The sequence below is a fragment of the Polypterus senegalus genome, chromosome 4 (assembly GCF_016835505.1).
Source record: "Polypterus senegalus isolate Bchr_013 chromosome 4, ASM1683550v1, whole genome shotgun sequence".
Taxonomy (NCBI): domain Eukaryota; kingdom Metazoa; phylum Chordata; class Cladistia; order Polypteriformes; family Polypteridae; genus Polypterus; species Polypterus senegalus.
In genome coordinates this window covers 49,016,278-49,029,350 of record NC_053157.1, presented here as the reverse complement: position 1 = coordinate 49,029,350, position 13,073 = coordinate 49,016,278, and the positions used below count along the sequence as shown (strand labels likewise).

The 13,073-nt window shown below is 35.1% G+C and overlaps 1 protein-coding gene across 1 annotated transcript in view; it reads left to right on the top strand.

The window, feature by feature from the left end:
* The window catches only part of LOC120528700 (solute carrier family 28 member 3-like), a 50,872-nt gene that overhangs the window by 23,015 nt on the left and 14,784 nt on the right, over window positions 1–13,073 (top strand). Inside the window, exons 9-11 of the mRNA XM_039752856.1 lie at window positions 1,896–2,023; window positions 6,777–6,945; window positions 10,245–10,442. Coding sequence (XP_039608790.1) covers window positions 1,896–2,023; window positions 6,777–6,945; window positions 10,245–10,442 — 495 coding nt within the window. The remainder of the gene's footprint in view (window positions 1–1,895; window positions 2,024–6,776; window positions 6,946–10,244; window positions 10,443–13,073) is intronic.

The window sequence follows — 13,073 nt, the reverse complement described above, 5'->3', positions numbered from 1 at the left end:
TAAAAAGAGTAACATTACAAACACTTTCATTTCAGCTGGCAGTGCATGGCTTCTTCACATAGATGGAGCAATCACATTACATACACGATTTGTTGTGAATATTTTTTCATTTCACTCTAACTGATATTTTTTAGAAGTTCATTGCTGTCCAACTTTTGCAAAACATTCCGCCTTTCCTGGAAAGTGCGTGCCAGTCTTTGCACCACCATCTTCTGAGAGCTCCTAGAGAGTTAGGACATCGCCTAAATCCTGGTGAGGTTGGGAGTAGTGTCTTAAATTAGTAAAATTATTAAAATACTTTTATTACTACTCCTGAGAGTAGAACCATATTTGTGTCACTGAGATTTTTGAGCCAGTTAGGACCATTTTACTTACTCTGAGATGTTTGATAAATAAAGTTACTGTTTGCAACATCAAGGAACAGAGGATATCAACACTTTGTTAATAACTATATCTAAACTGTAATCAACATTAATGTCAATCTAAAAATTGTCAAACACATCGTGTTTGTGTGGCTGACTCTCCCAGCCAGCGCATCGTGGAGACGTTGTGTAGACGTGGGACAGGTTTATAAATGTTTTACATATAGTGCAAGACCAGTTTATTGCAAAATTTACAAGCAGAAGGAAATTAATGAAAACTCCATGGTAGATAAACAAAGAGGTAAAAAACAGCTGCATAAGACATGCAAGGCAAACAATTCCAATGTTGACTGTATAGGTCTTGTGTGGGGATGAGAGCAAAAGCTGAATAGGTTATTAGAAAAGCTAAAAGGAAGTTAAAAAAGAAGTATTGCATTAAAGATTACCCATAATGGTCAGGGAAGAGTTGAAATGTATTGGAAATGGTAAAGGTGAACTAAAACATAATGACAGTGATACAGAAAATACTGTAAAGTTGCATTTTTATGAGCTTTACAAATACGAAAATAACCTCTCAACAGTAACATTGGTTACTAGGGAGATATCTACCAAATTGGAAATTGTAGCAAAAGAAGTGCTGCACTACATTAAATAGGTTGGATTTCAAGCAAAGTTCAAGAACCAGATACTGTAACATTTATCCACAAGTGCTTAAGGAGACTAGTGAGTACATACAGTATATAAACCCAAGACACATATGTTTTGAAATCAAAACAAGTCATGCCAGCCTTTGTTCATATTTAAAACAATATTTTAATCCAACATATTTTTGATATATAATTGATCACATTCACCAAAAACAATTCAAAATGAAAAATTCAATCCGACACCCACCCTTTCACTAGTACTTTGACAATAAGCAGGTGTGTGCGTTATCGTTAATGAATATCCGTTTCGTCAGTTCTTTTAAATATCTTTTTCCATAATTATGTTACATGGAGATAAAGCCTACTTTGCCAAATTCAAAACTTAAACTAGCCTAATATGCATCTATTTCAAATATGGCAAGAATACAGGGCAGATGTGACAAGTCCACATAAGGACACTGACCCACCCTGATCCCTTCACCTGTTAGCAGTCGCGATAATCACTTAACCTGCCAGTGCTCCAAATGTCGAAGTAGCAGACGTGTGATAAAACTGTCTTATTCCCTTATGAGACAAATGTTTCTTTGGATAACAGCATTAATTATGAAAAAGTAAACATTTGTTAATTTATTGTAATATAAGTCATATTACTTATTACAGTGGTTTTCTGTTTTAGGTTCTGCATTATTTTTCTAATTTATGTTGCATTTCATTAGTTTATGCTATTGTTATAATTATTAGCATACTGGGCATTTAAATGGAACTGTGCCTAATTAGAGTTAAATTAAAATGAATTAATTATACTAAACAGTTTATTATAGTAGTCAAATACACTATTATTTCTTTAGATAAAAATGTTCAATAATAATAATTATTATACTAATAGGTACCAGCTTCTCACTTACTGACGGCATCAGTTATGTCAGCTCCTGCATCTCTTGCTGTTGCAAAACTGTGCTGGCCTGAGACAGACACACCAAAAATAACAAGAAAGGGATTCAAAATGGAAAAGAGGTAAGAAACATATACATTGTCTGTTGTAATTAAGTAAAAAACAGGAAAATGTATGATGTTTGAAAGCTTCAATTATTAATATAAATCCATACATTTTACTGTAAATTTACAGTTAAAATTTAATTCCGAGCTTCTTAGCTCAGCAATTGCAGAAAGTATTACTCAACCATAGGCATTTTGATAAATGAATCATACTGTAATCTACAGCTCCTTTTAGATAGAACACTATAAAGGCCCATTGTAAAGCAAATAACAATCCTATACTTGAAGTCAAAACAGGCAATTTAAAGGCATATAAGAGTGGTAAATAATTTATGCATTATAGAACATTATAAGAAGTATATTTACAGACTGGAAAACTGATTTTTACTAGACACTAGCTTTAAAAAAAAATTTGGATAGCAATAGTGGCTACAAGACAGGAATCATTGCATCATCTGACCAATTGTAAATGTACTTTAGACACTGAAGTCTTAAAAAAGATCATCAACTGACATTCTAGACCCCCATGTTGACATCCATTAAATAAAATGGTTAATTATCCTTTAGTTTTTATGTAATACTTTTAATGCGATAGCTTTCATAAAATATATTTTGGAACAACAAAGAGAAAATTTAGAATTGATGGCATACATTTTATCTTTTAGAATCTAAATTTACTGAAAATTAAGTGATTCAATCATAACCATCATCCTTTAAAGTCAAAGCATTGTATCAGAATGTCCTGAAATGATTATGCATAATAATATCCTTATATATTATTATTTTTATATTAAACTGTGATTACATATAGGATAATGTTGTAATGCATGCTATATAGATATGTTTTTTATTTACACCATATTATGTAATACTGTGTATTTTGTAGTTCTTAACAAAAGCTACTGTAAATGACAAGAGTCATAAAGCAGCTTATCTGTATAAGAGAAGTAGAAATATAATATTTAGCATCAGCAGGTAAAGAATTTTTTTTGGTATTTTCCTTGCTGTGTCCTTTGTAGTCACTTGTGCTTTATCTAATAATTATTATTATTATTATTATTTACATTTATATTAGCTGTCTTTTCACTCCTCAAAGCGATTTTGTGAGTAGAGAGCCACTTCAACCACCACTAATGCCAACAACAACATTTATTTATATGACATGTTTTCATACAAACAGTGTAGCTCAAAGTGCTATATAAAATGAAATAATAGGAAGATAATATAAAACATTAAAAAATAAGGCAATATTATACAGTATGTAACAAAAAAAAAGGTAAGGTCGAATGATCAGAAGGACAGAAAAAAACAAAAAAAACCTCCAGTTACGCTGGAGGAAAAAAATCTGCAGGGGTTAAAGGGCCATTCTACCCAACATACAGTAGATGTTCTAAATTAGTCCTTATGGTTTTCAGGCTTCACATGCAAGTAGAAGATTATGGTGGTCATGTGGACATCTGGGACACCCACCATTCAACAACAACAACATTTATTTATATTTTCATACAAAGTATGCAGCTCAAAGTGCTTTACAAGATGAAGAAAGAAAAAAGAAAGGTCCAATGGCCAAGAGGACAGAAAAAACAAAAAAGAAAGGCTGGAGAAAAAAACTAAATTTGCAGGGGTTCCGACGCCATGAGACTGTCCAGCCCCCTCTAGGCATTCTACCTAACATAAATGATCTCAATCAGTCCTCATGGTTTTCAGGCTTCACATGGAAGAATTAGATGATGATGGTCATGTGGACATCTGGTCTTCAATCCATCAATGTAGGGACTGCATGGTGCCTTGATCAGGTGATGATGGCGCAGATTGCCATCACAGACACTGGGAAAAAAAACAGCAGAGAAAGTAGGGGTTAGTACGGTTTGCGCGGCCATGAAAAAATGATAATTAAATGCATATATACTGTAGAATATCAGCTATAAGAAAGCCATATTAAAATAATTACTTTCTAGCAGTTTTTAAAACGCTCCACCGTATTAGCCTGGCAAATTTCTATTGGTATGCTATTATGTGCGTAACAGCAGAAGGCTGCCTCACTACTTCTTTTTAAGTTTAGTACTTGGAATTATAAGCAGACACTCATCTGAAGATCTAAGGTTACAATTTTGAGTGTAAGGTGAGAGGCATTCCGAAATATAAGATTATGTAAGGCTTTGTAAACCATAAGCAGTATTTTAAAGTAAATTTTTTAAAAACATTTTATTGATTTTATTAAAATCAAATTTTTTCCCCCCTCCACATTCACGCTTCTCCAATTTATTATGGGGACGTTACACAGGTGTGGCGATTAGCAGTCCTTGGCATCAATAACGGATACAGACGATTCCTCACCTGCGCACTTAACTGAGGAAACATCTGCATCACACAGTGTCCGAGAACTGCTCCGGCCACACTACCACACCCCCTCTTTAAGCCACAAGTGCGGCAATTATTTATTTAAAAACTGGGCTTTTCTTCTGAGCCGTGGACCTGCTATATCACAGGGGCAGAATGACTCAGCCACGGAAGGCAGTTTAGCCTGGACATCGGTATACACCCTACTGTTTATGAAGGATGCACAGGGATCTTTTATGACCACAGAGAGTCAGTACCTTGATTTTACATCTCATCTGAAGGATGGTGTCATGTTTACAGCACAATGTCCCATCACTGCACTGGGGCATTGGGATCCACATTCAGATAACTGGCTGGGCCTGGGCATGCTTAGTTTCAGGTGAAGGGCCTCTTCTGAATTGTATGTGGTATGGCTGCTACCTCTACAAAATTTACATTGTTTGGACAATAGTTCAGTTTTGAGATGGGTTGGCATCTGTATAAGGTTTTTGTGTTTTCCTTGTGCTTCTGTGGAAGTCTTCCTTAGACTGGAGTCTATGGCCATTAATTCTCATTTGGTATTCAAGTGCATACAAGTAAATACAAGAATAATCCTTAAAAATATTTCTTAAAAAGAAAATGAAAGTAATTAAATAGAGTAATAAGGGAGTCACTTTGCTATGGCAGTTCCCTCAACTCAGTCCTGAAACTTCCTTTAAATGCGAAGACACTAGTTAGCAAAATGCCAGCATATTGGATTAAATTGCATGTCCACTTATAGGTATCCTAAAAAAGTAAATAAAAAGGATATATTGAGTTAACATTCTGTATCCAGAAAAGTTTTCTGTGGTAACTCCAACATAGCCCCACATCCCAAAATTAAAAACTGTTAGGGTAAGGGTAGGGTAGGTTAGGGAAAAACAGAGTTCTCATAGGATCCGTCAGCAGTACTTCAATGGTAAGCTGAGTGCTTCCAGTCCTATGGGTGCTCAGAATGCATGGGCCATCAATACTAATTTGTTTTGGGCTGACACCAAGATCACCCTTTATTCCAGACAGTCAGAAATATGTTTGTTGAAAGTTCTTATCCAAGTATCCTTTTCTTTTCCTAATTTCACTCTTTGGGATTGTGCTTTTTATTACTGTGATTACTACTAGTGATATGTCATTGGGCTATGGGAGCTGCACCAAGTGTGCTGGTTTCTCTTCTTTTTTCAGTATTCCACACAAGTTGATGGAGCCCTCGTTCCATCTGTATCCCCTGTCCTTTCTAGGTATATTCTCCTAATCCTCTTTTCCTTGGAATGTCTGGACACAGTATCTTTTTGGTATTATTTTACACAATCTTGTTGCATTAACCCTGAAATGAAAGGATTTATAATTTTTTTTCAGTGTCAGTGACTTAAGCTCCAGTGTCTAGGTTACTATTTCTGCCTGGTTTTAAGGGGTTAAGTTTAGGGTTTGGGTCGGGGTAGATTGTTTCAATTCTTAAGGAGACAACTATGTTTATCATTCCCTATACTTGATTTCCACCTGTAAGGCAGATGTGAGCCGGTTATTAATTTAATTTAAGGCGCCCTGGTTACTTTTGCTGCCCGATTAGTGGTCAGGATTTAGAGAGCCACTATTTTTATCATTCCCTAAACTAAACCTTAGCCTAAGAGATAATGTTTACTACATTAATATATCCCCCATTATCTATTGTTATTGCAAAGAGAAACATCAGTTTAATTTACATTATTCTTTTTCTCTACATAAGGAACTGAGCATACTTTACAGACAATACTCAGAATTGCAGCATTACTATCTTCCAGTATCATTTATAACAATAATGCTGTCATAAATCTATACTTGTGTCCAACTGGTGCTCAATCCAGGGTTGGTTCCTGCCATGCCCTTAGTACTTCAGCATAGACTCCTGTACCCTGTAATTCAGTAATGGGATAAGTGATTTTGAAAATCATATTGAATGTGTTACATATACTGTAACAGAAAAGGGCATACACAGAAAATAAATGACAGATGGAGGATTTGTGTTAAGTGATTTAAAGTAATTTAACTCTTAAATATGTTGACATTTATCACAACATTAAAAGTGTGAAAGCATATAGCATTATAAAAGATGTGAATAATTACAAGGATAAAACATCAATCAGGAATTCATGCAAAACTGGAACAATGAGAAGCAGAATGATGAAAAGTAGCAAACACCTTTGATGAATCAGTATTCAGTATATTAAATTGCTGTAAAAACTTCAGTTTTGTAGATAAGTGTTTCATCGGATGTTCTCTGTAAAGATTTCAGAAACCAAAGAATTATAAAAATTAACTTACCTGTAAAATAAACAGTCTATTGGTTATAATTAATTTTGGAGCTGTACAACTTACCATTGTATAAGTAATGCCCTTAATGTATATTCATTCAAGGCTTTTTTTGTTTTGTTTTTAACAGGGAGGAAAAAAATATTCTGGAGGCAGCTTCACATGGAGCTTCTTTATCTATCCCACTAGTAGCTAACATTGCTGTGAATTTGATAGCTTTTCTGTCACTTTTGGCTTTTCTGAATTCTGCACTCTCCTGGCTTGGGAATATGTTTGATTATCCTCAATTCAGCTTTTCGGTATATTTTTTTGTTTAAATTCTAAACTTCATATCTTCAAGTCTAAGAAAGCTGTGCATTTTAAAACAACTCTATGAACACTTAATGTGTACTCTTAAAGAAAAACTATAATAGTAATATGTGCCATTTCTTCAGTGGCTACAGTAAATTGGCTCCTTGTGAGTGTGAGTGTGTCCATAGGGCACTTTGATGGACTGGTGAGCCATCCAGGAATGTTCCTTGAACTCAGTACTGTAGGGATAGACTTCCACAACCTAAATTCAGTTATGCAGGATTGAGAGCATTTTATTATACTTTTTAAATGCTATATGAACATTTAAGCTATAATACTAAAAGCAGGGTATCCAAAGTGTATATACCACTTAATATTATGATACAGAAAAAAAATGATGGCATAGGTACAATGGTTAGCAATGCTGCCTCATAGTTTCAAGTATCCGAGTTTGATTCCTAGTGAGTCACTTTCTGTAAACTTTTTCTTCAAGTTATTGTGTGTCATACCACATTTCATATTCAAGATTGTGAACTGGCCTAATATATGCAGAGTTTGTCCTCCTTGATTGGTTTGCATTCTATCCTGAGTTAGTTTCTGTCCTTTGTCAACAGGATTGGCTATGATCTCACACTGAAACATTGAATACATTTAATAACAGGTCTGGAGAATAGATGGATTCATGAAAATATGCTATTTATTTTAATGCTATTACATACCTGATGGGAAGAGAATATACATTCAAACTCACTTGTCCAAGGAAAATCATTTAAGTAAAGCAGGAAAAGATCAAGAAACAGGAAACTGTATTTTATTGGCTGCTCATTTGGCTTCTGCACTCCATGTGACTTTTACATTTTTATTATGTAAGACAGAACACTATCTTTGGATGCATTTTTGCAAATTTTCTCCATAACTGGTTGATTCAATAGCTTACTTCACAACGGGATTCTCTATTCAGTCAACCTACTGCACAACTGGCATTTTTTAAGGCAGGTGTCAAGAGTTATTTTACGGTATCATATTGTCTGCATGCGGTGGGCTGGCACCCTGACTAGGGTTTTTTTCCTGCCTTGCGCCCTGTGTTGGCTGGGATTGGCTCCAGCAGACCCCCGTGACCCTGTAGTTAGGATGTAGCAGGTTGGATATTTGATGGATGGATGGATATTGTCTGCCAGTTGATGTGTAAGACTCAGTAGAATCCTTGTTTACCATGTCTTGTTTTCCTGTAGGGGGCGATAGCTCCCTGTTTGGAATAAGTTCTTTTGCAATTGTGCCATCTTAAGTAGCCCGAAACTATATAGATATATTAAAAGGCGATACCTCTCCCATAGTGATACGGCGGTAAGAAATCACAAAAGAGAAAATAACTTTGCTTTCTTTAACGATGATTTATGCGGCATTACAGACAAAGGAAGCCAAATGGCAAGACAATTACCAAGGTGGGATCTCGATGTATACAGTCTGCTGTTTTTCGAGGCTTTATACCCTTTATCCATGTGCAGGCATTTACTTAGGTAAATCGCACCATTCCAAACAAGGCAAAGAGAGGATTCAATTTCATGGACACAGAAATAGTACAACGCCCATTTTTCGCAGTTGTCCCTTTCTCGTCTAATGCTTGCCTAACAGTTCTAAATGATGAGCCCCTTTGTGCTAAATCTGGCCTGTACATGTGAGTGGATTTATAAAATATTTTTTGTACAGAGCACAGTGACATTAAACTTATATTAACTCACATTAATACACAAGTCATTAGCATCGTTTTGTTGTTCTGTTCACTGGGTATTTGTTGTTTTTTTTTTTTGAGCAAATACAACGTTTTATCATATTTAAGGCAGCCAATGGAAGGGATAAACAAAGTATAAATAAACAGATGATAAACTAACTCCTGCTACTACTCTAGACTTCTACATAGGCCATTAATCTGTTTACCACCTGGTTAGGCACAAGAACTTTCCTTCCTCTCAAGTACTGCAAAAGCACTTTCACTCACCTCCTGTCACTCTCTGTCCTTTTCTCTTTTTCCCACCAGTGAAAACTGGTTTCAACTCACAACTATAGACTCCACAGGCATGGGAATTTATTCCTATAATCATGTCCTGGGTCAGATCTTTGACTACAGTACCACCAAGTTAGAACTCATGAGAATATAATAGGTGTAATAAAATGAGAAGAGAGAACATAGTGAGTCTAATTTTTTTGGTAACTCCTCCTTGCATTTCTTTGTATCGCATAGACTGCATTCCTGGACAATCCATTCATGTGCATTTGTCTCTTAGCCCCATGAATCCTTGTCTCTGGCTTAGTAATGATAATTGAGCTTTAGTCACATAATGGGAGGGTAGCAGTAAATAAAAAAAACGGGTTTTTATTAGAGCTGTTTGCTGTTGTAGTGTGCATTTTATCAGTGTGAGTCTATAAAGTAATTAAATGTGTTCCTGACATCAGTGTTCAGACTTTTTCTTTCTGGCCAGTGATTTTGGGTATCGTTGTCTGTATTTGTTTATTAACATCATACTTGTATTTTTAACTTTCTTTTTGATCACAGACCTTATGATAAATAGCATTTTTTTACCAACTAATCTCTCTTCATTTCTGCATGCACATCCAAGAAGGGCATTCTACTTTCTAGTCCTGTGGCTTGGCAATCCCACATTATATGCTGATGTTGGCAGGCTGCACTAAGCATGTAACTGCCTGTGCAGATTATTGCCTGACACTCCGAGTCTTCAGCCACTCTAAAAATGGACAGATCTCTTGGGTATTTCCTTGCTTACCTTACTTAAAATAGAAACACTGTCCCATGTACTAACAACTAATGGACTAGAGGAAAATTTACTGATCTCCTGAATTTAAAAGGGCAACCCCAACCTGACATCAAATAATACAATCAAATTGACAAGAGGTGTCCAAGGCTCTTGCTAAAATTTCCTGTTGCTTCTCTTCTCTCTCTGTAGACAGTAGATGAGCTTTCACTGGTGTTCCTATAAATCTTTTTATACAGACCCATAATACCACATTTCTTCCTGCACTATTGCACATCTCTGCTGCTAGTAAGCTTTCTAAGTATTGGGCCCAGTATCCTATCTTGTAACATGGTTTCCTCTATGATATCTATTAGCCCACCAGTCACATGAAAACACCTGAGAAATGTGGAATGTTATATTAGTTGTTATTGTAGCTATGTTTGAGTATTCCAGTTTATCTATAAATAGTTAACATTTAAAATGCTGCTCACAAAAATGCTTACTTTGAAATAAAATTACAAACCAATAATAGTACTTAATGAGACTTTAATTTCCAGGTGATCTGCTCCTACATCTTTATGCCATTTTCCTTTATGATGGGGGTCGACTGGAATGACAGTTTCCTAGTTGGGGAACTAATTGGTTATAAAACATTCTTCAATGAATTTTTGGCATACAACAAACTGGCTGAAATGATTAAAAAGAGGCAGGCTGGTGGACCAGAGTATTCTGGGGAAATAAAACAGTATCTTTCTGTAAGTACAGCTTAATGTCTTTAAATGTTTTTGTTTAAGTTAATTTTTTGATTACATTGTACATTATTATTACCATTATTGTTCACATGTTAAGTTAAAGTGTACCATAAAAATACCACAAGGGGCGAGGAAAACCGTTAAAAAAACGTTGGGCTTACAATGAAAACTTAAAGTTAATCAATCAAAAATAAATTAGAATGCACTGAACACAAAATTCAAAGAACATGGCAAAAAACCTATATTGCTAGGGAAAAATAAAACTAGCAGCAGGAAATGAAGGGATCAGGAGTCATAGTCAAGAGGCAGGCAAAGATAGTAATTTGGTAAACAGTGCCAAAACTTTTAAATGAGAATTGAAAATCAAAATTTAAAGGATAAGCAAAACAATCTTTAAACTGGGAGATCGAAAAAGGGTATCTTTTCATGAAAGCACCGAGATATTTTGTATATTTCCAATCTCAGAAAGCGAAAGGTCATCAGGGAAACCTTTTATTCCATCACCACAGTGATGTCCTGCACTGCAGAAATTCTGGATTTTGTATTTCAAATACAATTTAAGGACCAGAAAAAAATATTACTAAACAACATTATAACAAAATCAAGCAAAATGCATATTCTAAGCAAAAAAAGGAAAATTCTAAATTTCAAAATTCAGAAAATATAAAAGAGTACGGGAAATAAAAATAAGCTGCTAATTACGAGGCAAAAAAAAAAAAGCCGTAATACAAAATCCAAAAGTTACTGTCATTGAAACAAAGCCACAGTTTTTAAAACCATAAAGTATTTAAATGAAATGGTCAGAAGACCCCTAAACTCACTATGAAAGGAGGGAGCAAAAAGGAGCAGAAGGACTCAACTACAAGCTTAATGCCACTAAAACCAGACAGGGGCATCCAGAGATTCAAATAGCCCTCATGTGTTGCAGGTGGACCTAATGATGGCACCTGAAAAAAAATACTTAATTATTTGCCCATTATTTACCAATACACATAATAACATAATTGATATAACACAGAATTAAACAAATTAAAATAATAAAAAATAAATAAATAAGCAAAGCATGCATAGTCAGAAATTTAAATAATAATTTACAAAATTTAAACTTACACAGAACAACTTAGACCAAATGAAGAAAATACAAAAGAGGGAAAAAACCAAAAGGCCCTGTGACAAACCAAAGCAGTCAGTAGTTTTGATAATTCAACACATTGAAGTCTGCGGAAGGTCTGATTATCTATCACTAAGGCTGTGTTCACGTTGCAGCAATTTTTGTTTCAGATCCAGTTTTTTCTTTGTACTCTCGACCACTACCACTATAGTTTGATCCTGCTCATGTCTACTCCTGACCAGATTTCATCCCGTTTCCAGCCACTCTCACTGACTTACTCCTGAGCCGCAATAAGATTCTATTCTGCTCACAACTGCATTTCCACTTTTCTTTCTTAAAGGCATTTGAATTTGGCATATAGTCTAAATGGATTCTTAATATAAAAGAACCTGTAAGAAAAAAAAATCACACACGAAAGTAAATCTGTTTAGGAGACAAAAAACATGCATACATATTTTGTCTGATCCATGTATGACACATACATGTTTTGAAAGTGCACGCCGCATAACTCATGCACAGAGTAGGGTTTGTTAAGTTTGGTATTTTTTAAGTCAAAGTTATTTCTTTACAGAGATGGTATATGTGCATTTTCCATGTGTAATTGTGTTCTAAAGTTATCGCTTTCCATAAATTTTTAAAAAATATCTTATCCACATTGGCAATTTACATTGCAGTCTATAGAGCATGGAGGAAAAGCTTAGTAACTTTCCAAATATGCCCATTTTTCAAGCCAAGACACCTGTCGAGTACTGACCCACGCTTTCTGTGATTCCAACACATGTTTCTAACAACAAAAGGGACCTGGAAAAACTCCTTTTATCACATATTCCTAGTACTGTCTTCCTCATGGTAAGGATATGTTTTCTAAATCAAAATAAAACCAACCAAAGTTTACTGTGATTTGGTCTATCAGAAGAAAATCACCACCCAGGGCATAAAAAAAACAGGAGTTCAAGACAACGATTTAGCATCCTGCAGGGCATAGAATAAACAAAGCATTCAACAATTACTGGTGTCTCTTTAGCAGTCTTCCTTGCCATCAGATCATTACAATATGTTTTAAATATAGAAAAAGCTATTAACTTTAGATCACAATTTCGAGTGACAAATGCATATATTGCATGTTTGGGAACAAATAAATTTGACTTGAAAATTACTGAACTCCTGCAAATTTTTTCTTAGATTTCTAACACAGTAGAAATCGCCTTCTCGTCAGTCTCAACTGTAATTTGGGAACAAAAAAGGTTGCAAGGAGCAACATCTGGAAAATACAGAAGGTGTAAAGCAACAACCCAGATTGCTTTTGGTCAAAAACTCTGAAAGTGCGGCATATGCAGGAGTCCTGTTGTGATGCAAAATACTGCTTTGCTTGCACCACTGCTGAGAAAGTTTTTTTTTTTCCCAGAAGATGGCTCAGTAGAAGTGTGATGTTGCTGATTAACACTCTATTGATGGTAAAACCTTATTAACAAGTCCATTAATGTCAAAAAATGTGATAATCACATAGTTTTTTTGCACGAGTG